General features: G+C 54.9%; 10 protein-coding genes across 10 annotated transcripts; 3 read left to right on the top strand and 7 right to left on the bottom strand.

Annotated features, from left to right (window-relative positions):
- Positions 1–17: 17 nt before the first annotated feature.
- Positions 18–1634, bottom strand: CGCA056_v013674 (putative metabolite transport protein; the record flags this gene model as incomplete). The annotated part of the gene is made up of 2 exons (XM_037328917.1): positions 18–1442; positions 1530–1634. 2 exons carry the CDS (start codon positions 1632–1634, stop codon positions 18–20), a joined length of 1530 nt encoding a protein of 509 aa, XP_037173196.1.
- Positions 1635–2342: 708 nt separating this feature from the next.
- Positions 2343–3340, bottom strand: CGCA056_v013675 (Isoflavone reductase-like protein PCBER; the record flags this gene model as incomplete). Its single annotated transcript, XM_037328918.1, has 2 exons — positions 2343–2691; positions 2745–3340. The coding sequence occupies 2 exons, from the start codon at positions 3338–3340 to the stop codon at positions 2343–2345; spliced, it is 945 nt and encodes a 314-aa protein (XP_037173197.1).
- A 791-nt stretch (positions 3341–4131) lies between these two features.
- Positions 4132–5601, top strand: RPA43 (DNA-directed RNA polymerase I subunit RPA43; the record flags this gene model as incomplete). Its single annotated transcript, XM_037328919.1, has 1 exon — positions 4132–5601. The coding sequence occupies one exon, from the start codon at positions 4132–4134 to the stop codon at positions 5599–5601; it is 1470 nt and encodes a 489-aa protein (XP_037173198.1).
- Positions 5602–5910: 309 nt separating this feature from the next.
- On the bottom strand, positions 5911–6264 carry CGCA056_v013677 (uncharacterized protein; the record flags this gene model as incomplete). The annotated part of the gene is made up of 2 exons (XM_037328920.1): positions 5911–6020; positions 6090–6264. The coding sequence occupies 2 exons, from the start codon at positions 6262–6264 to the stop codon at positions 5911–5913; spliced, it is 285 nt and encodes a 94-aa protein (XP_037173612.1).
- A 2058-nt stretch (positions 6265–8322) lies between these two features.
- On the bottom strand, positions 8323–8929 carry CGCA056_v013678 (uncharacterized protein; the record flags this gene model as incomplete). The annotated part of the gene is made up of 2 exons (XM_037328921.1): positions 8323–8420; positions 8470–8929. The coding sequence occupies 2 exons, from the start codon at positions 8927–8929 to the stop codon at positions 8323–8325; spliced, it is 558 nt and encodes a 185-aa protein (XP_037173616.1).
- Positions 8930–11363: 2434 nt separating this feature from the next.
- Positions 11364–11897, top strand: CGCA056_v013679 (uncharacterized protein; the record flags this gene model as incomplete). The annotated part of the gene is made up of 2 exons (XM_037328922.1): positions 11364–11710; positions 11783–11897. The coding sequence occupies 2 exons, from the start codon at positions 11364–11366 to the stop codon at positions 11895–11897; spliced, it is 462 nt and encodes a 153-aa protein (XP_037173619.1).
- A 983-nt stretch (positions 11898–12880) lies between these two features.
- CGCA056_v013680 (Secondary metabolism regulator LAE1) lies at positions 12881–14385 on the top strand (the record flags this gene model as incomplete). The annotated part of the gene is made up of 8 exons (XM_037328923.1): positions 12881–13048; positions 13144–13234; positions 13286–13327; positions 13380–13534; positions 13585–13622; positions 13679–13816; positions 13876–14295; positions 14349–14385. The coding sequence occupies 8 exons, from the start codon at positions 12881–12883 to the stop codon at positions 14383–14385; spliced, it is 1089 nt and encodes a 362-aa protein (XP_037172579.1).
- A 211-nt stretch (positions 14386–14596) lies between these two features.
- GSTF13 (Glutathione S-transferase F13) lies at positions 14597–15292 on the bottom strand (the record flags this gene model as incomplete). The annotated part of the gene is made up of 1 exon (XM_037328924.1): positions 14597–15292. One exon carries the CDS (start codon positions 15290–15292, stop codon positions 14597–14599), a length of 696 nt encoding a protein of 231 aa, XP_037172578.1.
- A 3569-nt stretch (positions 15293–18861) lies between these two features.
- On the bottom strand, positions 18862–19581 carry CGCA056_v013682 (Protein UPS1; the record flags this gene model as incomplete). Its single annotated transcript, XM_037328925.1, has 1 exon — positions 18862–19581. The coding sequence occupies one exon, from the start codon at positions 19579–19581 to the stop codon at positions 18862–18864; it is 720 nt and encodes a 239-aa protein (XP_037172581.1).
- A 1808-nt stretch (positions 19582–21389) lies between these two features.
- Positions 21390–26138, bottom strand: CGCA056_v013683 (uncharacterized protein; the record flags this gene model as incomplete). Its single annotated transcript, XM_037328926.1, has 2 exons — positions 21390–25818; positions 25879–26138. 2 exons carry the CDS (start codon positions 26136–26138, stop codon positions 21390–21392), a joined length of 4689 nt encoding a protein of 1562 aa, XP_037172580.1.
- Positions 26139–26898: the final 760 nt, after the last annotated feature.

Here is a 26898-nt window from a genome sequence, read left to right on the forward strand (position 1 = left end):
CAATTCTAGACGCAAGCTTAATCCAAGCGACGGGTCCGACCCCAGACTTCGTCGGCATCCTTCTTTCCAAGCGTCTCCGGCACCTTGACAGACACGAAGAGCGCAAACAACAGCGCAAATCCGGCAAACAGGAAATACACCCAGCCTGCACCGCCAAGCAGTTGGTTCAGGAAGTTATTGACAATAGGGAAGAATTGAGCAACCAGGAACGTTGCTACGTAATTCGCACCCAAAGACCACGACTGAATGGCGCCAACGGCCTCCTGTCCGACCAGCTCCGACGCGAGAATGAAGGGCACTGGCCCAAGACCAACAGCGAAGAAGGCCACAAAAGACACGACGGAAACCGCCGACAAGATCTTGACGCCAAATTTGATCGAGAGAGCGAGGATCAGGGAGCTGGTGCCCTGGCCAATGATGGAAATCAGGATGCACCTCTTTCGGCCAAGCTTGTCGGGCAGCGGGGAGCACGCAGCCGTGGTAATCAGGTTGACAACGGAGATCAGAATGGTAAGCAGGGCGGAGCTGACGGGAAGAAGATCCGTCAGGAGGGACACGGAGTACATGATAATCGAGTTGATACCGCACAGCTGCTGAGCAAACATGATGCCGACAACAGCGGCGATGGCGGGCCTGTAGAGCGGCTCCTTGACAACCTCAAGGAAGCCGAGGTGGACGGGCGAAGTCTTCTTGGGAAGCCCTGGAGAAGTCGGGGGCGTAGCGTCGCTCTGGGCCAAGAGACCCTCCGCCTCAGCAACGGCATTATCGGCGTCCCAAGCCTCGACCTCCTCCTTGATGTCAAAGTCCTTGCCGCGGATCCGCTGCAGGGTGCGGCGGGCCTTTGGAGCATCTCCGTTGGCAGCAAGCCAAGCCGGGCTCTCGGGAACAAGGAGCAGACCCGAGGCCTGGGCCAGAGAAACAATCACACCAGCGGCCAGGATCCAGCGCCACTGCTTTCCGTAGCTCAAGAAGTATCCCAGAGTCTGGACTCCCAAAATGCCGACGTTGATGGAGACCTGTGTCATGGCGCCGAACAGGCCGCGCTCCTTGGGCGGTGCTATCTCACTGATGTACAGCGGCACAATGACAGTCGAAGCTCCGGCCGCGGCACCAGTGAAGAAACGGCCGACCGACAGGACTGGCGCGTTGCCGGCAAGCGTCTCGATAACAGCACCAATGATGTAAAAAACCGCGGTAAGGCGCATCGCAGGCAGGCGGCCGCGCTTGGAGGAGAAGGGGCCGGCGCAGAGGGCACCGATCAGGCCGCCAACGGTGAAGATCGAAGAAACGGTCGCGAAGACGGCATCGGTCATGGGAATACAGTCGGGGAGCCAGCTCTCGGTGTCGGGCGACTTGGAGTGCACCCATTTCAGCATGGTCGTCTTGGCCTGGATCGACTTCTTCCGGCAAGTGAGGACATCTTGGGGCGCGTTGAGCTCGGCCTAAACAGGAATCACCATCGTTAGTTGTCGTGTTGGGCGAGGGACGGAAGTCGGAGAATGCGGGCAAAGGTATGATGCAATACGTACCAGATGGAAGCCGAACTGCAGGGGGCCCAGAGTCGAGACACAGATCAGTAGCAGCAGGTATGGGCTGACATCGTGCATGCACTGGCGAAGACCAGAGGGAGCCATGTTGGACGTGTCTCTCGCGATGTTTTCCAATTGTGTCGTCCAAAGTGTGGTGTGAGGGGGAGAAAGAAGCTTTGTACGAAGTGAAGGGTCCGGACCTGAGGGGAAGGGAAGTCGGGACGAGGAAGCGAGCCTTGAATGGAACCTGGAACCGGTTTCTGGGGAAAGACGCCGGCGGGCGGCATCCCATGACAGCGCCCACATGCCACAGCTGCCACACACCACTGCACCTCAGCACCTCAGTTAGTTCAGGTCCCTGAGCGCCCCCATGTTCCAGGTTCCGCAAGCGGGGGCCCGCCGGTGATCAGCGCTTGCGGCACCTACGGCATTAAGCTTAGGTGTTTACGCGGCCCGTATTAGCGCACAGCGGACTGCTGAGCTGGATAAGGTACCATGTCACTGGGAACACCTTTTCTCCCATCTCGTATTATGGGAGAGCGTGGTCTCGCAAATTATGTTCATGCAAGCCAGCTCATGGAATGATGATGCAGATCTTTAACATGTTTTTGTTGATCAAGGGAACTCTGTCGGAATAACCGGACATCGATCGTAGCATCTTGCAGGGACTCAAGCTGCGGATGTTCGGTCTTCTGTCGATGAGAAAACATGGCGTTCCATGTTTGATGAGCCTGCCACTCACGTCTACACGTCGGGCGGACGGGACAACCAAGCCAAGAATGGGCTGACGATTTATTTGACTCTTTTCAATAGTTACTCGGTCTTTCCCATAGCCCGTCCAACAGCCACCTCCAAAGTCTCAACATCGTTGGGCCCAACGCCAATGCTCTCGTTGTCCGTCTTCTCGTACAAGGTACCGCCCTCGGCCCAGATGCGGCGCAGGGTGAAGATGGTCGCGTACGGCTTGCCATCGGCCCACGCCTTCTCCTCGGCCTCTTCGAGCTTCTTCAGCGGCACGTAGGAGGTCTCCCACTTTGCGCCCGTCTGCTTCTCGAACTCGGCCAGAATCTGCTTCGGTGTCGCAACGAACGACTGCACCTTCAGGGCCTTGTTGAACGACGCGTCAGGGTGTCTGAGCGAGGCGACTAGAGTTTTGCCAACGCTGTGGAGGGGTTAGCAACATTCAAGTGAGCGCCGGCTTAAGAAAAGACTCACTCCTTCATGGTGATCAACCCGACTTTGCCCTCGCCGTCTTCCACCAAAACGGCCTTCTTGGTCTTGACATCATATCCACCGGCCTCCGGTGCGACCGGGGCGAGAGACAGGTACATGTCGACGTACGGACCTGTCACCAGGTACGTGTACTTGAGCCGCTTGACGTTCTCGCGGATGTACTTGCGCACCTTGAGCTTGGCCTGGTGAGGCTTCTCGTTGGGGCTCTTGGGGCCATACTCGATGTCCGTGCCGTACTCTGAGGGGAAGAACCACTTCACGTAGTCGGTCTCCTCGGCCAGCTTGATGAGGTCGATTTGCTTCTCAATCACGTTCCTCCCCAGGGCCGAGACGACAGTGTCGTGCTCCTTGTAGGCAGCCTTGACCTCGTCATTGTTGTCGACATTGCCGCTGATGACCTTGGCGCCCTTCTTCTTCCACCCGTCCAGCAGCGCCGCCTTGTTCTCTACGGTAGAGGGTGATGTGAAGATAGTGATCTGACTGAATGCCGGGCTGGCGTCCAACAGGGATTCGGTGATGAACAGGCCAATGTTGCCTGTCGCGCCGAAGACGAGGATCTTGGAAGGTGTGAAGGACATGTTGACTTGTGGTGTTGCGGTGATGAATTACAGAAGATCGAGAGCTGCCAAAGCGGGGTAAAGCCAGCAGCTTGCTTCTCAGTGTGAGGCTGTAAATAAAGTATTCACTGCAATTTGGCTGGATGGTTGGTTCTTCTTATAGCTTCACTTGATCGGAACGATAACGGCACGTCAAAGTCACCCCGCTGAAACTTGCATTTGTAAGTTGAGCTCCGACCCCTCGGGAACTGACGCCATCCCAAGACGTGCTGGGCAAGTGGAGGAGCTACAAGAGGGGAACTTGGATGCGAGAGCTCTGGTCAGCTGCCATTGATCCCCGCTGTGCATCTGGTGTTGCGCGCCCTTCGGCGCCCTTCAAAAAATCATATCCCCAACCCGCCGTCGCGGGTAACCCAAAATAACTCCACTAAATTCCAGATGACTCCAGAATTCAAGGTCCATTCAATTGATTTATCCCAGTACTTTCTCGACTTGCTTCTCGCGAAAACACGCCTTGTCATGAGCACACGTCCAGATAAAGCAGGCGGTCAAGGCAGCCTCCTCCGATTCGCACCACGTTAGGTACGTACCGCTGCACCAACCAATGGACCCCTGCCCGGACGGTGTTGTCTGAGAGGCTGACGGGCCCAACGCGGGAGACGGGCGACCCCACCACCGATCGGTGAACTCTTGCCTCGAAATTTTTTTTGGCCGACCGTACGCTGGGACTTTTTTTGCCCAAAAAAAGAAGATCAAGGGAACCAGCGTCCTCCGACCCGCCCAATTCAACACACAGCTCCCCAGCCGCAGCCATGGCGGCAATTGACTCCCCCGTCACGAACGGGCACAAGTCCGACAAGAAGAGCAAAAAGGACAAGAAGGAGAAGAAGCGCTCGCGCGAGGAGGATGCTGTCGAGGGCGAGGAGCGCAAGCACAAGCGTTCCAAGAGCGTGGTGCCAAAGGACGACGACAACAACAGCGACGATGATACCCCGGCCGCCTCGCAGGATCTCTCTGTAGCCGCCTCCACGACCAACGGCGAGCCGTCGTCTGAGAAGAAGCGCAAACACAAGAAGGACAAGCACAGGAAGTCGACAGACGAGGCCGAAGCCGACGAGGACGCATCCGACGCCGAGCGCAAGGAGAAGAAGGACAAGAAGAAGAAGCGCAAGTCACAAGGCCTCGAGGAGGTCTCAGCCGACACCCCCGCGAGCGAGAAGAAGGAGAAGAAGAGCAAAAAGTCCAAGGCGGCCGCCGTCGCCGAGCCAGAAGAAGCCGACGACGACGACGAGAACGCGATGGACGTCGATGACCCCGCGGAAACGAAATCGACATCCCGAGCCCACCAGCCCCCCGACGCACCCTCCAAGCCGCAGTTCCCCTTCTACACCCAGACCGTCTCGCTATACCTCCCCATCTACCCCATAGGCTGGGACACGCCCTGCACCGCCGCCGCGACGCAGCACCTCGAGCCCCTCGTGAACCGCTACGTCCCCGACTTCAAGGGCGTCCTCCTCGCCTTCCGCAACATCGCCGTCTCGGAGCAGCCCGGCCGCCGCGGCGCCGCCACCTCGGACAGCCAGCGCTGCGACCTCGTCTCCGTCGACGAGTACGCCGTCGGCTTCGGCTACGTCACCGTCGACGTCGACCTCTTCGTCCCCCGCCGCGGCGCCTGGATGGAGGGCGTCATCAACCTCGAGAACGAGGGCCACATCGGCGTGGTGTGCTGGAGCAAGTTCAACGCCAGCATCGAGTCCGCGCGCCTGCCGGCCGAGTGGCGCTGGGTGCACGCCGACTCCGCCGAGGCTGCGCAGTACGTCGCGGACCCCTTCGCCGCGGAGGAGGATGCCGCCGAGGCGCAGGCGGCCGAGGACGAGCACGGCGCTGTGCGCCAGATCCACACCACGGGCTTCTGGGTCGACGGCGGCGGCGAGAAGGTCAAGGGCCGCGTCAGGTTCCGCATCAAGGCCTTCGACGTCGGCGTCAGCGGCGACCACGGCTACCTCAGCCTCGAGGGCACGATGCTCGACGCCGCGGGCGAGATGGCGGCCGTCAAGCGCGACGCGGAGCAGGAGCGCCGGCGCAGGGTGGGCAAGAGCGGCGGCATCCTGAGCAAGGAGCGCCGGCGCATGCCCGAGTTCAGCGTCACCAAGTTTGGCGTGGTCGAGGACGAGGAGGAGAAGGCGCTGAAGCAGGATGTGTGGAATACGACGACCCCCGTGACGGATGACGAGGGCGCGGGCAAGGACAAGGAGGCGTTCGCTGGCATTGCGGAGGAATAGTTTTGCAATGCTTTCCACAATTCCCCTGCGGGATGGCTTGTTCGGGCGTTTTGAGGTTAGGGAAAAACTGATAATGATAACACTGTACATCATTCATAAAGACTGTTTGAACTTCTTCCCTGTTATTTTGGACACAACCTGGTAGCTGGGTACCCTAGAAAAGTAAACATGTCTTGGCCTTGCCGTCGATGAACGCGTCTGACCCGACCGTACTCCTCGATCCTGAAATACCCGCCGCCGTTGCTAGCTGATTCATGACCCTTCCTCCATCCTTGTGGCCAAGTCCTTGAATTTCGATTTCTCATCCCATCACAAGATGCCGACCCAGCAAGCAACGAAGAACAGGAAGACTCCGAACCGGACGCCCGCGACGATCTCCTCCTCGGGGAAGTAGATATCCAACAGCCAAGCCGGCGAGCCTATCCAGCTCAAAGTCAGCACAGCTCCGGACGCAGAAACCCACCAAGAATTCTGAGAGAAAAACGTACCGCAGACCGGGCCTTGACCGTCACGGTAGCCCAGGATCAGCAGGATCAGCCAGACCAGAATCTTGCCGAAGGCCATCGTGAACCACATGGTGAGGTACAGGGCGAAGAGCCAGAAGTAGGTCTCGGCGAGGGCCGTGACCCATCTCTTGAGGGTTGGTAGAATGGTTGAAGTCATCCTGATGTTGTGGGACAGTTGATTGCTGGTGTGAGTTGTTTTAGTGAAAATGTTCTGTTTGGAGAGGGATGGTGAGAAGGAGCAAAGGAGGACTTGGGTTTTAGCAAATCTAGAAAGAACAACAAGGATGGGATAGGTCAACGGTCAGTAGTGCGTTCACGGCCATTCACTCAGGTCTCGACAGAGTACTCGTCGACCTCAGATACGCGGACTTGATTCAGCTAAGGAGGAGACATATTACGGACCACGAGCTTGTCATGCAGACGATGCCACCCACTCTAGCTGTACCATTACATCCTTGGATCTCCAATCACCAACTACACGCCTTAGAAAAAGAGACCGCCTATGAAAAGAATCGCCAAATCGTGCCGAAGAGGGGGCTGGTCACACAACCTCTAGAGTTTCGGGAACAGGCAGTCAAACGACCATCCAGACCGTCAACTTGACGTCTAGGACTCATCCCAGAATCAGGTCATGGCCCAAGCCTGCAAGAAGGCGAACAGACCCCCGGCAGGAACAGCTGCGCCATAGACAACGGCTTGGATCATGGCTGCAGCAGAGCCTGTGAGAGAACTATTAGACATTCCGTCTTGAGGATAAACATAACTGGGCGGGCATTACTTACCAGCGATGGGCCCAAGTGGACCAAATCCCATTGCGGCAAGAACCGGGCAAACGATGAAACTCAACAACATGGTGCCTGGATGTCAAACGTGAGCGGGAGGCTCAACTTCGAGTGTAAAAATGTTGAAGACTGATCTGAGTATCGTGCAAAAATATTAGGGTGAATTCGACGGGAGATGTGGTGGAGGGGAAGAAAGGAGGATATATGTATTCATGTGCGTGTCAGCCAGTATTGAAGGGCCCGCGGGCGGAGGACCATCCCTTGATGCAACACTCCCGAATTCGAGCATGAGCAAAGTGTAAAAAGTCTTTTATGTTATGAAATGATATCTGGTTCGGGGGTAGACGCAGGCCGCATTGAGGGCCAACGGGGAATGCAGGCGTGAGGTGATGGACAAGGAGAGGCCCAATGCGGCCGCGTCCATGCAGGAGGCCGACAAGATCAAGCTTCCGTCCCCAACCAGCCGCACGAGTAGAAGTCGGTCCAAACATATGGATATGTCTGTTTGCTCAAAGTACGCTCCTGGTCGCTTGAACCTGTCATGAAACTTTGACATCACCAGTTTCCTGCTGTGAGCTCCTCAGACCTCATTTTGTGACCATGGAAGTCGTGCTAGACGCTCTTGATTCCTTTTCACCATCACAGAAAACAAACGCTTCTCCATTTTCTGTCTAGGCGACTAAGAAATCTTGCCATTGAATAGGTGTGTTTGAGTACTTCTATGCATCTGCTCTGACATGCGACTGCCTCATTGCCGCAGAATAACCATGACAATCCGACGGGCATGTGGCGAGAGAGCCTGGAAAGGCTCAGATAAAGACAGCAAGCGCAGTAGTCTGTTCGCACAAATTAGAATGTTTGAGGTAATTCCTCTTGATTCAAGATCTGACACTTACTACAAAGCCAACAAGCGCAAATACCAGAGGGACCAAGGCAATTATGATCCTCATAATACCTAGGATTGTAATCATGATGGTATAAAAATCGATGTATGTTTAGTTTCTGAAACTGATCGGGATTCGTTCATGGGGCTTCAGTTCAAGTTGTTTGACATATCCATGGATGGGAATGGCAGGTTATATAGCTCATGGGGGTACTGTATAAGAAGCTTATCATAACCTGACCGTCTAGTAGCTCAACAACGAAGCCTTTCACATGCAATGTGTAATGCCACACTTCACGGGGTTGAGACTGGCCGGCAACGCGTTGGACGCATTTGCATACAGTCGGAGGCCTACCAGCCAACTTTCAGCAGCTCGGACTGCGAGATAAGTCTAAAGACGTCGACGAATGCTACACACCAAGCTCTAGTCTGATCTTCTGTATAACTCTAGACATCGCTCAGCAGAGTCTGAAACCTTTCTACAGACCCTCCCTCCCGATCATCACAGTCTGGCTCTCACCCGCACCATCTTCCATGCTGAAGCAAGGAGTCAACTCCAAGTCATGCCGAGGCGCTGGAGGAAAGAAAACAAGGATCCCTTGGGGACGTATCCTGCATATCGAGCTTGCCACCAGGAGGCAAAGGTGTCTATCAGAAGTTAACTTCATTGCCCACAGGATTGGATAGATAAACTTACCGGCTACTGGACCAAGTTCACCAAACCCCAACGCCTCAATGACCCAAGGGGCGATGATGACCAATATGCCAATGGCAATGATGGTGACGAGGACAGGATGCTCCTCCACAAAGCCAAAGACCTGCTGGGCCAAGTCGGTCGACTTGTCCATCGCTTCCTTGACAACCTGACCGAAAGTATCACGGTGGCGGACAAGACCTTCGACGCCGCCGAGGATGAACTTGGCAAGATTCTCGGTCCAAGAGTTCGTCGTCACGATGTTTCGGAGCCGTCGCTCGAGGTCCCTGCCTCCCTTCTCGGCTGTGCGGAGGATGTCGACGAACTCGGATGCGGCTTCCTCGCTTGATCTTATCGGTTCCTTCGAGATGACTGCACACGCCTTCTGATCGATCGTAGGCTGCGCATCTTTAGCGATCAGAGCTCGGCCAAGGAGACACTCAAGAAAGTTATTGCAGTCCATCTTAAGACTGTATGTTGTTGCGAGTATCTACTTGAGAGTTGTAGGAATTGTGTGTTGCGATGATCAATGGATCTGGAGTGTAGATCGAAAAGGCACGCCAGTGTTAAGGACAGCGGGAAATGAGGACAAGCCGAGCTTTGAACGACTTTCTGGAAGGATGGACAGCCATGTCGATCTCGTCGGCCTCCGACATGAAATCTGCCTTGTTGGACCAGTAGCCGTTGCTGCTCTGCCTACCTGTCTCATCATCTGCAGTCCTTGTTGGCCCAAATAATGACCGCCAACCATCACAACCAATCCAAAGCGTCAATTTGCTGGTTGGACGACCAGTGTCCCAACCAACACCATTCCCCCTCGGTCCCTTCTTGCACGTTAGACAACACATGCCCTGAGAGGCCTCAGATAACCGCCTGCAAAGCTGCTGCTGCCTTAGTGCACAGCCCCTATTAGCCAGGCCGGCCGGCCGCACCAACAGTCCTCAAAGGTGCTAAAACTCAACCCAGGCCATCAGTGAGGCCATCACAACAAGATAAGAGTCGGTTCGGGCAAAAAGCAAAAGAAATGGGCCCTAACCAGGGATCGAACCTGGGACCTCTCCCAGGATGCATCGTCAAATGACAACCCTAAGGGAGAATCATACCGCTAGACCATCAGGGCTGATAACTCAAACTTGTTGCTTGATGGTGGTTGTGACAAATTTGTCACTTATCAATGATTCCTCGTGTTGTGGGCGCTAGCCGACGATACGCGACCCACACGGGACGTTGCCCACTCCACCAAGCCCACACTCATCAAATTCTTCTTCAGCGCCGCACAACTTTACTGTCATTGATTTAGCTGATTTGACGTGTCGCGCAATGTTTTGCAGCACTGTAGTGCGATGTAATAATGTTTGCTTGTTACAGACGTCCATAATCAGAGACGGTACAACTTAACCATCTGCATTATGATACACCCCAGAAGCCAAACACTACAATACGAGCTCCGGCCGGTTAGAACGGCCGTGGTGGAGACGACTCCCAATCGCAACGTCTGTGGCATTCTCCAGGCCTAGATTTCTCAGCTGCCATCATGATAGCACCACAGGATCTGAATCCTTCAAGGAAATGTGGGCAAAAAACTTACACGACTCCAATGAATTCTCATGGTTGGTGATGGAATTGAGTTTTCTTTTCCCAATTCCGTGACACTCGCCGCAGCGGAAGCTGTTGATACTTACACAATCACAGCCAGCTTTGAGTCAACCCAAGATGGAATCGGAAGCTGTTGTACACGATTTCGTACTTTTTTTTTTCTTTTTTTTTTTCGGAAGATGATTATCAAAAACATCTGAAGTCTTGCTCAAGCTTGCCAAACTGCTCCGCCAAGGAAACGGACATCACATCCGTTAGCTCCGCTGTGGCTCGATCAATGCGGGTAGGAAGCATCCGCTGATCCACCTGCTACTGAGCATGGTGGAGAACAGCCTACCTGCTACCCTGAACAAATCAATGAACATTTGAACATAGTCCAAGGGAAGCTTCCTTCTCAGATGCGAGGGTACTCTCGGTAAGAAAACTCAGTCTCAAGTCAAAGAAAATTCAAAGTCGTTTGATTTCTTTTCAGTCTTCATTTGGCACATGGGCCAAGAGCCAGGAACATGCATAGTGCCAACTTACTTCACCACAGGTGGTTCACAATCGGACGTGGCTCCGGGCCATCATTCACCGGGAGCCTCACCGCCCAGCGGGCCGAGAGTAGTTCTGCGTATGCCCACTCCAGGGATACCATAGCCTTCTCTAGATTGAGATGTTCTGGGCTTTACAAGTGACTAGTCGTGACATTCCCATGGCTCTAGGCACCTACGTTGGCCATCCCTGTCAACTTGTTCCCTATGAGGCGACGGATTCGATATTCTATCCACATGATGATGGGCTCCCTTTGCCTTTCAACAACTCCAGTCACATATCTTCTATCTCAGCACCTTATCGTATTTGAGCAGCAGCCGACACAACCGGAAGGAAGCTCCGTGTCGTGTTCAGTGGGTTAAGATCCTTCTAAACCGGGGTCAAAACTCTAAAGCACCCTGCCATCTATCGATATCCCTCGAAGGATGTGGCTTCATTCTGATCCTTCGCCAGCATCTAGATGGTCGAGAAAAAGCCTTGTATCTTCAACTGAATCCACCGAAACACGTGAAGGTGTGGAAATGGCCCAATTCAAGTGGATCACCACATCTGCTTCTGGCAAATGCCGGTGGAAGCTGCCGCTTCCATTGCCCTGATTACCATTTGCAGCTTCTCCGTGGAATTGTTGTAAGCCGAATTCGCGGGTGTCATATGTGCCGTATATAACGGGCCGTTCATCCCGCCCAGCTCAACTCTTCTCATCACAACTCTACTTCACCCAACTCAGCCTTCACATTTCAATACTTTATTCGTCAAAATCAGTCAATATGCGTGCCTCTTCGTTCATCGCTCTCCTTTCCGCGACCTTCGCCGCCGCCGCTCCCAGCCCAGCTCCCTCCGGCGATGCTGAGTCTTACGTTCTCGCCGGCCCGCTCCCCTATGAGGAGCTCAAGGCTGAGGTCGCCAAGCTCAAGTCCGACGGCGATTCCAACGTCGCCCGTAGCTTGAACAAGCGTATTTGCGAGGGTGTATACATGTGCGACCTCGACAACTTCGGCGGCGAATGTTACTATGGCTGCTACCCTATTAGCGTCGCTATATACCCCGACTCTTACTGGGTTTCCCGTATCAGTTCGGTAGGCCCGGACTCGGGTGGCTGGTGCGACTTCTATGGGTATGTTTCTTGCTGTATCTCTATAAAAAAGACTCTGTTTGGTTGTGTAAATTCTAATGTCTCGCGATACAGCGGCAACGCATGTGAGGCAACTCGCTTCTCTCACCAGATCTTCAGGAACCCTGGTGGCAACTTGGCCGCTGGCATCAGCAACAACATGGGATGCTTCTACTGCAACCCCAATTGAATGATGGACGTGGAAAAGGAACGAGGCGGAAGCTCATGTTCTCGGGTCTTATCATGTCATGACCTCTAGGGCTTCATATTCACTGTACATATTGTATCTCTAGCAGGAACACCCATTTCCGATATACTGTGTCTAGCAGTGAATGGGCTTGTGAGAACAAGAGTCCGACCGTTTGGTATTTGCGGATCAGAATTCATTTTATACTGTAGGCCCATTGAGCTGCTGGGATCAGTTATTTAAGAAGACGAACAACGTCGAATAAACAGCGGGTTCTTGAAGGCTTATTCAGAGTTTATCATTGCTGAGAAATGCATGTCACACTGTAAGTTGCTAGCTGGTTGAAGTGCTGACTCTCCTTGATCCCTGTGTGCAGCAGCCAATGGCGTCCACAACTCCATCCAGAAGAAGAAATCGGTTTCTGCGGCGCACCCCTCGTGCTACGTCAAACTTCGGATAACTTTGGGACTTTGGCGAAGTTATTCGCATCTCGACTAACACAAGCGATCCTAGGGCTTGAGCGCTGAACATGGGGGGTTCTATGGCCCGGCAGAGGCCTGGTAGTTGCTGTCTCCGAACCCTGTCCGTGCCGCGTGTCATCCGCCCAGAGAGCCTGTTACGAACGTGGCAATCTGAGCCCTGCAGAGAACACACTAAAGATGTGCCGTGAAGGTGTATTCTTCTGCAACCCCTATCTGTTGACATTCTCATTCGCACGTCACGTTCGCAGCTCCACCCCAATTCTTCACGGTGAGAGCGCGCATGCATGTTGGGTGTGCGCAGGGTACCATTGGGCCGAGAGCAGGGGTCTTACTTGGACCGCTGCATGGTCTGATCGAAAAGCCGTCACAAAAGCCGTGATTGCCCCGCGTCCTTATCCTGACAGGTTTCCGGGAACCGGGTTTCTTCCTCCTCCTCTTCATCATCTTCGTCAGCTTCATCGCAACGCGTCGGTAGAACTCACCCCTGCGCGCAAGCTCTGAGCGATGTCTGCAGCACCACCCAGCAATCCAGGTTCGCCTGACTCGCCAAACCGCGAACCTGTAGCAGCAGACGCTGGCGTCCAGCCTGAAGTCCAGCCTGAAAACAACCCTGAAAATGTGCTCACCGCCGACGACACCGAGGAGGAAGAGGGCCAGTCGGTAGACGGAAGAGTACGCTTCACCTCGAATCTTTGGGAGTCGCACGTCCTGAGCTTCTTGGCGTCGAAGACGACTTTCGCCCAGTTCACTAACAAATAGTCTTGTAGAGTCTCGCTCCATCAACTGAGAGTCTACGCCCATCCTTGTTCGACTACCGCCAGGAAAATGGCAGGACCTACCATCGGTACAAAGATGGAAGTACGTTTGAATGGAACCAGCCGACATAGCTTGCACTGACAATGGTCTTAGAATACATTTTCCCCAACGACGAGCGGGAGAGCGACAGATTGGGTGAGATGAGTGAAAAGAAGACCATTCGGTGTTGTGCTAATGTAGAGATCAGATATGGAGTTCCAAATCTGGATGATTTCGCTTGATGACAGGCTTGGAGTTGCTCCACCTTGCCTGGGGAGCTCCAAACCCACCCGAGTTCTTGATATCGGAACTGGCACGGGTATCTGGGCCATGCACTTCGGAGACGAGCATCCTGAGGCCGAGGTACGTTGGATTCCAGCTCTATACGTGGTGTTTACTAAACGGCGTCTCAGGTCATTGGTACCGACCTGTCCCCAATTCAACCGGGCTTGTACGTGCTGTGCCGGAGCTGCTCCCATCGCTGGATATAGAGCTGACGATGCCCAGTGTGCCTCCAAACGTCAAGTTCGAGATCGACGACCTCGAAGATGAGTGGACTTATTCTCTGCCGTTTGACTACATCCACAGCCGAGTCATGACATCGAGCATCGGGGATTGGTCGGTGTACCTGCGTAAATGCTATGAGTGAGTCTCGTGCCACCTAAACTCCAGGTCTACGCACATGATTAACCAGAGATGGACAGAAACCTGAAGCCTGGTGGTTACGTCGAACTGCAAGAGATTGACCTCTTCGCCACATCCGACGACGGAACCCTCAAGCCAGAGAGCGCCTTGATGAGATGGTGTAACCTGCTCATGGAGGCGTCAGAGAAGTTCGGCCGCCCCTTCGTCCGAGGCCCTACGCTCAAGGACATCATGTCAGCCGCGGGCTTCGTTGATGTCAGCATCACGGTGCTGAAGTGGCCTACCAACTCCTGGCCGAAGGACCCCAAGTACAAGGAAATCGGCATCTGGGAGAATGCGAACATGTTGGAGGGACTGGAGGGATTCTCGATGGCGGCGTTGACCCGTGGCCATAACTGGAGTAGGATCGAGGTTGAAGTCTTCCTTGCGGAAGTCCGCAAGGACTTTAACGACAAGAGTATCCATGCGTACTGGCCCGCGTAAGTCTCACCTACTTCACCTTTTGAGATGATATCAAGTCTAATGATTTCAGGTACTGCATTGTTGGCCGCAAGCCCGAAACTGTTTGAGAAGTCCGCTATAGCGCTGGGTTATGGTTCCATGAAAAGAGAAAACGCTGGTGTTGATTTCTATACCATTCAGTATCAAACTCGTTGCAGATTATTTATCGCAGAGCATCACAAGACAAGCCGTCATGTCTTGCTTCAACCATCGCTCCAATTATCACTCTAAAATAGACCGCCTGCCCTCAAACATTGTTCAAAACCCAGTAAAGAAAGCTCACTGAGATGCAGACAAATCCTTCAGGACCTTCCTCCCTCTCAACACATCGACCTCATGGGAAGGTTCCCTCGCCGTCTCCGCGATACCATCATCAATCCACTGCTTGACCGCCGGATGCTCCAGCAACCTTTCAACATACGCCTTGGCCTCAGGATCCTTCAGCGGAAGCCCAAACGTCTGGATCCTCGTCGCAACGGGCGCGAAGAAGGCATCGGCCGCAGAGAACTCCTTACCCGCCACCCACGGCCCCCCAAACTTCTTCAGACCCTCTGTCCACACCTGCTCCAGACGATCGAGGTTGCGCTGCACGTCGGCATCGGGCGGGCCGCTCTCGATGCGCAGGGCAACGTTCATGGAGTACTGGTCGCGCAGGGCCTCGTAGCCGGTGTGCATCTCCGCAGCGGCGCTGCGCGCGTATGCGCGGGCGGCCTTGGACTCTTGCGGCCAGACGCCGGGGTGGGATTCGGCGACGTACTCGGCGATTGCGAGGGAGTCCCAGACGGTGATGTCGTCATCAACGAGGGTGGGCACCTTGCCGGAGGGGGAGAAGGTGAGGAAGGCTGGTTGGCGGTAGCCGGGGCTGAATAATTGCAGGCGCTCTTCAAAGGGGATGTCGAGGGCCTTGAGGAGGACCCAGGGTCTCATGGACCAGCTGGAATAGCGCTTGTTGGCGATGTAGAGTTCGAGAACCATTTTGTTGATTCCTTGTGTACGGAATTGATTTCAAGTGGAAGGATTACTGTAGGCGAGAATGATGATGATGTTACTGAAGAGTCTGGAACTGGTCAATCATGAGGTTCATATATGCAACCCGCGCTTGCGAGTTGACTCATCGACGATGTCTCGTTTGCGACCGTTACGCCCTACCGTTAAGAGTTTCATGCGGGCGGGTCTTCCCGACATAGGCAGGCATGAACACTAGTTCACGAAGATGACCAATCCAACCTCAATTTGATCGTATTTGGGATGGCTGCAGCATCAGCTGAAAAGTTGTATTCATAAACGAGAAACCATATCCGCACACCGACTTCCATGGTACACGGGAAGATGTGGGGAGCGGGTTATCGCAAAGCGGTCATGTCATTGAAGGGCGCTGCGCTAGAAACATCAAATGGGGCTTCTGTGCTTCAGCGCCAAGAGCCTAACATGCAGTGACGGAAAATGGGCCAGAAACGACCAAGCTTCGCTAATGGGCCAGCATCCACAGCGTACAAGCCGAGGCGAAGAGCCATCCCGGCCCGTTCGTACGTTTGCGAAGGCTATCATTGGACTCGTTAATTCCCTGGGACCGGCGTCGAAGTCAGAGTAGATGTCGACATGGCTGATATAACATGGTGCTGCAAGCTTCGCTGAAGAGAAGGCGACCCAGAGTAAAGATGAGGATACAACCAACACCCCAGTCAGGCGATGAAGAACACATCAGCCGTTGAGGTTGAGTATTGAGTAACAGTGTTGTATAGGTGACATCTGACAGTTTGATTGCCTTCGACGGCTGCTCTTGAATCTCGTGTGAAGCATCATGGCGATTCAGGCGGCACCGGGTCAATTCATGAAACAATGCTCATGGTTCTGAAGGCTAGAATATGTTGAAAGCAGCATTGAAGCCCTTATGGGCTGGTATGTCATTTTCCCTGTGGGGAAGAAGCATATCTGTAAATCCATGAAGGACGATCAGGCATGGATCCCACGCGGTACGACTGGCCATTGAAATGCGAAGATTTCTTCGCAAATACATGCGTCTAATAATTCACTCAGGAGGGCAGCCTAGATTCAGAAACAGAAAATGACAGACCACTTACAGCAAGAAGCGTTGTAATTGAGGCGAATCAGTGTCTAGACAATGGTAGACCCCCAGGAAATGCTTATTACATAATCATCCCCGCCGCCAATTGGACCCCTCGCAACGGTCAGCGCCAAGCTAAACTTTTGGACCTGCCCGAGCTTTTGTAGATCAGCTTAAACAATTTCAGTGGCCTCACCCAACTTTTCCCCCTCCTCCTCTCCCAATTCCCACCTCCCTCACCACACCCGGCGCAACGAGTATGCTCGCGGCACCATGGGTCTGCCGTCGGTGTCTGGGCTCGTTCCTGAAACCCAGGACGACCCATTTCATCCGCCGTGCTAGCACAGGCAAGCTCCCGTCCCTCCAGTGCCCCTCCATCACCAAACTAACACACCCCTCCAGAAACCCAAACAGCCCTCCCCCCAGCCCTCCTCCAACGCGCGCGCACCCTCGCAAAAGAACACGCCGACCTCTCCGCGACCCTCGAGACCGACTACGACTCCAAGACCGCCCGCCGCATCGGCGAGCTCTCGAGCGTCGTCACCGCCCTGCGCGAATGGGAAACCGCCCATGCCTCCATCGCCGAGCTCACCGGCATGCTCTCCTCTAAGGACAGCGAGCTCCGCGACATGGCCCGCGACGAGCTCACCAGCACCACCGGCCACCTCGCCGCCCTCTCGCGCAAGCTCTCCGCCTCCCTCACGCCCCGCGACTCCTTCGCCCACATGCCCTGCCTGCTGGAAATGCGGCCGGGCCCCGGCGGCCTCGAGGGCCGCTTCTTCGCGGACACCCTCTTCAAGATGTACCGCCAGTTCTGCGCGCGTAAAGGCTACCGCGTGCAGGTGATCAAGTACGAGATGGCCGACGCCGCCGGCGACACCTCCAGCGCGGCGGGCGAGCAGCCGCTGCAGGAGGCCATCATCGAGGTCCAGGACCCCGGCGCGTACGACGTCTTCCGCGGCGAGGCCGGCATGCACCGCGTGCAGCGCGTCCCGGCGACCGAGAGCAAGGGCCGCACGCACACGAGCGCCGTCGCCGTGTGGGTGCTGCCGTCCTTCCCGGAGAACGGCAGCGCGGAGGAGGACTTCAACAACCCGGAGTCCGACTTCTACATCGACCCGCAAGAAGTGAGGATCGAGACGATGCGCGCGCGCGGCGCGGGCGGACAGCACGTGAACAAGACGGAGTCGGCGATCCGGATGACGCATCTGCCGAGCGGGACGGCGGTGAGCATGCAGGACTCGCGGTCGCAGCAGCGCAACCGCGAGGGCGCGTGGAAGCTGCTGCGGTCGCGGGTCGCGCTGCAGCGGCGCGAGGCGCGCGAGGAGGCGGCGGCGCAGCTGCGCAACTCGGTGCTGGCGAAGAACAGGATCACGAGGGGGGATAAGATCCGGACGTACAATTACCAGCAGGACCGCGTGACGGACCACCGCGCGGGCATCGACGTGCACGACCTGCCGGATGTTGTGGCCGGCGGGGAGATGCTGGATAAGGTGTTTGACAGCGTGAAAGAGTGGATGGTGTCGCAGGACATTGAGGCCATGATGGCGGAGGAGGAGGCTGCCGCTTTGGTGGCGGAGAAGAAGGCGCAGAAGTGATGCATGCGCTTGTTGTATAGACTTGTATTATACTGTAGACGATCTAGACATGACCCCCAAAAGCGAAGATTACTGAGATTATTCACACAAGAATTCACGATTCGACAATCTTGGCTGCTGGTTGCCCGCAGCGGAGTGATTTCACAAGCCTCAGCCGCGGGGGAGATAACCATGGGACATCCCAGCGACAAATTTCTCTGCTGAGTTGTCAACCGCACAAAATTCATCCAAACCCCAAACGAGCTTCTCTGCAGATCGCCAAGGCCTGGGACAGTATGCTTAAAGGGACCATGGCTGTGCGGCTGCGACTGCGAAACACGCCTGATTGCCGTCTCGTCAGGGTCCGGAGATGTCAAGTCTGGAAATTGGTCGTGTCTGTCGCAGACCCCACAAGTTAGCATGCCGTGTCGGACAGCCGATGGAGGTCGTCTAAGAAAGCTTTTGATGCGATTTAACCGTGAGCTTGAGACATGGCGCCATCCGGAGTTACACCAAAATTTCGATGAGACCACTGTCGAACGATGTTTGGGCCACCTTGTGAAGATTGAAAATTTTACATTTTTTGACTACATAAGTGTCAGATACAAGAGAGGGGATGTCATACAGCGTTCGGCATGACAGAGGAGCCCAAAATTTTTGTTGTTGTCCGTCGTGATCCTTTTTTGCCTGAGAGATCCTCTCTCCAACCGCCAAATCAGCCATGAAGACGCCGCGCTATGGTCATAGAATAATGTACAACAAGGGGGGAAGGTACAGGAACGAGGAGCGGACTCGCGGACTACCACAGCCGTAAAAAAAACGAAGGCTTCATCCATGGTGTACAATGTGTGCTCTCTCCCGCAGTCCGGGTCACACGCTCCAAGTCCGTGAGATGAGAATGCTCAAGCCAATTGGCGTTCTCGTCTCATCATCTCCAGCACGCCGACGACGCCGTTCTTCCTAAGCCTCTCGAGAACGACTCGCATGCCCTCACGGCTCTTACCCATCTGGTCCTGTGTCTTGCTGGAAGCCAGGTTCTCGATGCTGCGCTGGATGCCTCGCGCACCAATGCCGCTCATCCAGCCAGGCATCCAACGGCCCTCCTTCTGCTCCGGTTGCTCCGGGGTGGCATTGGCCTGGGGCATATCCTTCTTACCCCCACGTAGCCTCTCGCCGAGACGAGATCTGTAGATAACGGTGGTCGTCACATCGGTCGCGGCATCAGCGGGGGCATCCGCGGGAAGGCGGAAGTCCTGCTTCTCAATGACAGAAAGGACGTTCATGAAGTTGAGGTTGCGACTCTCCGTGCGCATCCAGCCCTCACGGACGTCGACGACGGATGTCTCGAGGACGTAGCTCGCTTTTTCAGCAGAGCCGCCGCCGGTGATGGAAGCCGGGAGGAGCTTGAAGACGGGCGCAGGCATGCGCGACTTCTTCAGGTGGATGCGTGTCGTGTGCAGCCTGCCCGTGGCCGGGTCGAGGCGGCTGTCGATGGTATCGGTGCTGAGAACATGGGTGGAGAAGGGATTGAGCTTGGGGGACGAGTATCGGAGGAAGTAGGCGAGCGTGACGGTCGGGAAGGGGTGGGAGTAGGTGTGGTTCGTCGAGTGGGTGAGGACCATCTTGTATGTGGCAGGTATTCGGGGTACGGGTTATTTGCGTTGTTGGTGTCGATATGCAGGTTCGTACTTGGATTGGAGTCTTCGATATTTTTGCGTGCGAGAAAGCGCTCACGTTTGTCGGGACGCAAGGGGCGTTGACATCGAGGGCCTTGCGCGGGCGACCCAATGCAAATTTTGGAGGTGTCTCAAGAGTGCTAAAAATGAAGCTATATCCGCCGCGGAAGCTCGGCCACCGAGTCGTCGGTATTTGTCGGTTTCGGTGTTTGCTTGATGCAAGTTGCGCTCGCAGGTGAGGGGCGGAGGACAAGACTGAAGAGAAGAGAGGGAGAGAAGGGGATGACGGCCGCACTCGAAGAGATGAGGGGGTGGGAGGGTGTTGATGATGAGGAGAAGGCGGAAGATGAGGAGATGGGCGGAGGGGAGGAGTGCGGCGCTGGAATGATGTAGAGTGCAACGACACCCGTGCGTACATCGAACGATAGGTCGATTGATTTTGGGGAAGAAGCTTCCGTGCCGTGCCTGCGACTTTCTTTTTGGTCAGCGCCTGCCCGCCAATTGGCGCAGGGACCCCAACTCCAGCGAGCAGCCCAGGGCGGCCACAGACGGTCCAGAGTGTCGCCGGGATTTTCCAGCCAGTGGGAACAGGCGGCAATTGGCTTTGTCCGCAGCGACGGCACCATCCCATTGGCTCGACGATCCCACTGCGCCCGCTTTTCGTCACACGAGCTTGGGCCTCCTGGGTGGCGAAAATCACATGATGCGGAGTACACCGAAGCTCACCGAGAGCTATGGTGAGCTGTCACGTCACTGTTGCTTTTGAGCCTCACCTTCGCCCCACCTTGAAACAGTACCTCATTCCCAGCGTTCCATGCCTCTCGCGATGTGTGGTCTGTTTGAGTTTCTGGATGAAACACTCCGCGGCAACGGCGGCTGCTTCGTGAGCTGCTTTCCAATCGAGGGAGATTGCCTGCAAACCCCGGACTGTCTGTTCTTCTGGCGACAAAGGGAGCACGGCTGCTGCCGGGGTAAGTGCTGCAGCTTTCCCCAACCCTCGAATCCCGAGTCCTGATTGGCTCGCGCTCGGCGTTCGAAGAACAGCGATGAAGTTTCGATGAAGCTAAGCCGTCCAACTAACTTCAATCAACATGACTAAGGTAACGCGGGGAAGGAGGAATGCAAAATGCATGAATCGATCCCCTACCTTGGTGGTGGATCTCGATGTAGTTCAACAACATCATCACTCAGTGAACGACGGAGAAACTACTTGGCCATGATGCCGACACATGCCTAATTTCGACGAGGCTTTTGAGAAGATTCAGGCAGAGTGTACGAACAACCTCAGCAGCCGAGCCCTTGGCTTGATCGAAGGGTCAATATTTCTTTGACTTTGATATCACGAAGGGTAAAAACTTTCAACGAGTCAATACACCCAACCATACCTTCGTATCTCATCCCAAAGCCGGTCAGCCGCCAATACGAAGCAATGCTAACAAAAACACCAGTGATACTGAAGTCGATAGTGAGAGCTAACAGTACAAGAGTCGACGAGGCATGCCAGCAAGGACTGGAACATGACCAAAAAGGGCTACGCATCTGTATGTCACAGAATATGAGTTGGAAGATTCTCGACGAGAATGAACTTTTAGCTTGCTTGTTGTACCATTGCTACTAAAGAAGTACCTAGTCGGGTACGGGTATTGATGCTCTCATCATCTGTGGAGCAATGCCAAGTATTAATACAATCAAACTATCCAGTAACGCCTAACCCAGACCCAGTCTCAACCGCCACGAGCCGTCCTCAACTTCTTCTAGAACCTCGTCATAGACTTGCGTTGCCCTCGAGACTTGGTATTCGTTCTAGCCGGCATGGAGCTGGGCGGGATCGACCTCCTTCCGACTGCCGCATTGGCTGTTGTTCTCGCCGGCGGCATGCTCTTCGCTCGAGAAGGCTTGTTCTTCTTCACCCAGCCAGACCCATGCGGTAGACTACTGCTTTTCTCCTGGTAGTCGTCATCAATCTCGTCTTCAGCATAATCCTCTTCTATGGGCGGTTCGGGCGAGGATGACACCGAGATAACCTGGGAACCATCCGGAATGACAAACGGAGAGCTCTGGCTCTTGCGCTTCGTAAATCGAATGAAAGGCTTCTTTGGCTTAACATCTTGAGACTCGCTGAAAGATGATGGTGCCGTCTTGGGCATCGGTCTCATGTCGGGTAATTCGGGCGATCTGGACGGAGCTGGCTGACTTGAGTTGGGAAAGAGCTGCTTGCGGGTGCCCCTGAAGGCCCGCGGCGACTCGTCGTCCTCGTCCTCTCCATCGTCCTCGTCCTCTCCATCGTCCTCGTCCTCTCCATCGTCCTCGTCCTCTCCATCGTCCTCGTCCTCTTCATCATCCTCTTCCTCTTCACCACCCTCGTCCCCTTCTTCGTCAATGCGTCGCATAGCAGCCTCGTAATCTGTGTCGAGCTTCACAATTGACTTGCGGGATTTGATGTCCGAGAACACTTGTGACTTGGAGGGACTTTCCGTATTCTGTGTGCTTGGTTGCGTGGCTTCGAGAAAGATGTCTTCCAATGACGGGAAGGACTCGGTTGTGCCTGGCTCAACAGGCGACTTGTTCTGCCGAGGGGGCGTCTGGACATTCGCCTTGGGTGTGGAGGCTCCCAAGATTGGTGAACCATCGCCAGTGTCATTCATTGGAACATCGTCGCCACCTGTATGGAAACTGAAGTCGTCGTCTGGTTGCCGCCCGCTGCGGACGCTAGTCGCAGAGGAGGGTGGTGGGATAGAGTCGCTTTGAGGAGGGACTGGTGTGGTATCCTTTAAGGAGCTCCCCTCGGGTACAGGAGCCTCGGACGATCGGCTGTTGGCTGCCTCCGACATCTCCATAAGTTGGCGAGTAGGACTGCTTGTTTTGCGTTGCAAGACAGACGGGGAAAGGTCTTTACGGAAACCCGCTTCCTCGATCATCAGACTGATTTCATGGCGGCGATCCGAAGAGATTGAGAATGCAGTAGGGGCTTGGCTGGTTCCCGACTCCTGAGATTCCTCCGTTTCAACAACGACATTCTTGACTTTAGCTTGTGCACTGGCTTTGGGTGTCGCCACGTCGTCTTCATCAGCTTCGTCTTCAATAGAATCTGCGGGCTGTGCATCGTCAACTGGTGGCTCAGGGTTTGAGGTCGATTGATCCTGTTCCGAAGTGTCGACGACCATCTCATCATGCTCAGCAACGACCTGAGACTGTCCATCACCCGTGTTAGCCTTGGCCTGATCATCCTCTGCATCGATTTTTGACTGACTTCCATCTTCATCCGCCTCGGGCGGGCTGGCGTTCTTTCCAGGGAACTGAGAGAGCTGGCTCTGGGTGTCGTAAACGGTTTCGTGAATGACGCTGTCAGTGGGGCCACTCGACTCTTCGTTGACGACTGGCATCTGCTTGTCGTCCAGAGGGTCTTGAAGAATCTTGGGCTCAATCAGCTCCGCAAACGTGATCCTGCGGTATCCGTCATCGAAACCCGACTCATCGTCGTCCTCATCGTCGTCTGGAGCCTCAAAACGGTCGTACACACGCTGTCCGGTGCTTTCATCGTAGACCTTCTCTTTTCGATCATGATCCCGGTCTCGTTGAGCCAGCAAGAACTCAAAGTCGGTGGCATCCTCGTCGAAGACTCTGACCAAAATACCAGTGACGTTGATAACTTCGGGTTGCCAATTAGTTTGAGTCGACAAAACCCATTGTTTCCATGTGATAACCATGCCAGCCTTGGCCGCACCTGGCCGAAGTTCCGGAAGTGTGGTCAGGTCGTCCGGCAACGAGGGCAGATCCTCGACATCCGTCATCTGGCTCTCCTCAGGTCGGGGCTTTGGCGCGGCCGGTTCCTCGACCGGGTCGTCGTAGTTCAGTGTTGTGTCTCCTTCCTCAACCCCCTCCGAGAAGGTCATGATGCTGTCATCACCCTCTACCCGACGCTTCTTCGACGATTGAGAGTCCCCGTCGTCATAAAATTGAGCTTGATTGCGCTGTACGCGCTTACGTTTGCCCCCGCGCTTATTCTTCGAACCAAACCATTCCTCCACTTGCTGTTGGGGGTCCCACCGCTGGACAAAAGGAAATGGCGGTTCCGAGAGCTCGACACCCTCGTGGCAGCATTCTACGGCTCGGTAAGCGATTTTCTCGCGCCAGGCTTCGGGATCTTCCTCTACCGATTCTTGAGTCTGGGCGGATTCGCCAGACTGCGATGCTTCCGTCAGACGTGCATTGGTGTGCGGTCGCACGCCTTTCATCAGTTCTTGCCTGATCTTGTCCTCATCGGCCTTGGTCTTTGGGTTCTTGAGACCCAAGGATCCCATCAGCATGCGCCTCGCAGCGCCGACATTGGGCTTCATGCGGCGCTGGGCAGATTCCTCTTGAGTAGAGGGGTTTTGAGAAGCCTCAGCGTGCTCAACTTGCGAGGAGTCTTGAGGAGCGGAATCTGGGATTTCGGGCGACTTCTCTTGGCTCTGAGACTCCTCAGGCGCATCTGATACGAAAGCCTCGAGCAACGCCTTCTTCCTTGCCAAAAGGACTGCAATGTCATCTGGAGTCTCGGGGGCTGTCATCTGGGACGGCTCTCTGCTGATCTGTCCTGATACTGAACTGCCCTGCGCCGCGGACTGCTTGGCAAGTTTACGCCTAGCATTTCTCTTCTGAGTTTTAGTCAGGCCTTGGCCGGGAGGGACAGTTGGCGTGTGGACAACTGGGGCGACCGCAGGAGTTGCCTTGGTTGGCTCTGGAGTTATGACGGGCTGCAAAGTCTGATACTGCTTGCTCAAAGTTGTAGCAGGTATTTCTTCAGGTCCGGAGTCGGAGTCGGAGTCTGAGTCCGAGCTGGAATCGTCGCTGCTGCTTTCCTCGTCAGACTCTGAAGAATCGGACGGCGAGTCTAACGAAGAGTCGGATGACGAGCCCGAAGATGAGTCCATATCCACGTCGGCAGGTGCACCTTCAGAGGACCGCCTGTCTGCGACAGCCCTTGAACCATCACTGCCAGAGTCTGAGCCAGACTCTTCAGGTATATCCTGGTCGGCAGCCTCTGAATTGTCGTCCGATACGGATGCTTCTTCTCCAGACTCGCTAGAGTCATCGGAGGAAGAGTCTTCTGAGCTTTTGTCCACGTCATCCATCTCTTGATCAGAATCCGACTCGGACGCTACCGCACTCGATTCAGAGCTGGATTCAGAGTCAGACGATTCGGAGGACAGCTCGTCCTTTTCATCCTTTGAATCAGGATGAGTGTTGTGGTTGAGGGTCTCAGACGCCTCGTCGCTGTCGTCATTCAGCTCGTTGCTCATGTGTTCCTCAAGCTCGTTCGCTGCGCTGTCAGAGTCTTCCTCAGAACTCGTTTCTCTGAGCACCAGCTCACGTCCTTCGTTACGGTCGCTATGCCGAATGGGGCTGCTGGACAGGCTTCTCTCCTGGCGCTCCAGCATTTGAAGAATACCAAGCTGGGCGCTGAACTTCTTCGAAAGCTTGCGGTATGCTCTTTCCGGGTCTGAGTCGCACCTGAGCAATGTTGGCTCGACGATGGCGAAGGGTGCAGTGGGGAACGCAGCTCTCAAAGCTATGATCTTGTCGAGAAAGTCCATGCCTGTGGACGTCCTGGTTGCAGACCTGACCAAAGCATTGTTGGCCGATGCCACAGGGGATGCGCGACGGGGCGGGGTCGAATGTAAGGTCTCCCGCGATCCGCTCGATGCCCTCTTGCCACGAATGCTGCGCAACTCCTCGAGGAGGTCACCTTCTCTAACGGCGGCGTTGTCTTCGCTGATGAGACGCAGCTCCTCTCGTATCTCATCGTCCTCGCTGCCCATATCCTCATCGTCGTCGCCATCTGCGCCGGGCTCGAATTCGTCGTCACCTTCTTCATCTCCGTCTGATTCGGCGTCGTAGAAGCGGGCGCGAAGCTTGACGCTCGAAGGGTCTTGATGGGCTCTCGTCGACGAATCGTACTCGATCATGGGAAGCTCTGTATCATTGCTGGTTTCCGACGGGGAATCGTTTTCGTCATCGCTGCTGTAGGTGATGCGAGCCTTCTTCCTTGGCGGAAGGGCCACGTTCGGTCGGTCGCGGGGGGGCTTGAGCCATGAGCGTCCGTAGGCGAGGCCATCCACCAAGTGTCTGCCATCGGATGATATCTGGTGCCTGCCGCTGAGCTTTCGCCTCTTGAGATCGTCGGTAAGGAGAGGTCGGATGCTAGAACCAAGTTAGCCTTGCACTCAGAGATGCGCGCCGGACGCAAATGGGTTGACTTACAGGACTTGGTCATCTTCCTTGAGCACCTTGGAGACGAGGTGGTAGTGGACGCACTCGAAGCCGTCGCCGGAGGCATCCTTAAGCTCCACGGCGTAATCCTCGAGGCCCCATTCGCCGCTTTCGAGGGGAATCACCTCGTTGACTTCCGCGACAAGTTTCGAGATGGTCAGATCCTCATTGGCGGTCGCATTCCAGAGGAGCTTGACGTCAGGCACGCCGTGGCGCCGCACCACGAGTCGCAGCCGCAAGTCTTTCTCCATCTCTTCCGAGATTGATATGCCGTTGGTTGGTGCGGTTAATACATGTAGTCGTCGGGTTTTTTTGGTCAAATGAAAACAAAATGAATCGCTGGAGCCGAGCTTTTTTCGCAGAGTAACAACTGTTTGACCGGGGAAAGCAGACAACAGGCGAGAGACGGCGGATAAAGTGATTGAGGCAAGGGAGCGAGACGCGCGTGGGGGAAGGTGAAAGCTCCAAGCGCGACTGACGCAAATTCTGGAAAGTGGGGCCGATTTATCCCCAGGGTCCGCTACCTTAAGATACTTCCCGTCATTACCTAGCTTCCATGTACCTGGAGGACCTGGGAGCTCAACGACATCAATTAAATCTGTTCAGCATCACATCAGTTTCCGAATTTTTGGAGATTCGATACAAGGAACTCGCTTGATTCGCAACAAGTCTCCATCTTGCTTCCTCACTCCTAAGGTCGCAATACGAGCATGAGCAACAAACGACTGGTATATTTTTGGCCTCATGAGCCACAACCCGATTTCAAGGTCTTTCACTCAGCAGCACAACTCCCCGTCCCTGCATGCTGCTACTGCTGCCTGCAGGTTGTGCAACCACCGACAACCATCTCAGTCATTTTCCATGAAATTGCCATCCAATATGAGTCCAGGGACCGTCAGTAGATACTATGAACAATGACAGGTATGTCAGATATTCCCAGTGACAAATATGCCAATGCGCCATTCCCAGGTATTCGTGTCAATCCGAACGCCGTCTATGCTTGTAACCAAA

This window comes from Colletotrichum aenigma (genome assembly GCF_013390185.1).
Source record: "Colletotrichum aenigma strain Cg56 chromosome Unknown KSG_Cg56_contig09, whole genome shotgun sequence".
Lineage (NCBI taxonomy): Eukaryota > Fungi > Ascomycota > Sordariomycetes > Glomerellales > Glomerellaceae > Colletotrichum > Colletotrichum aenigma.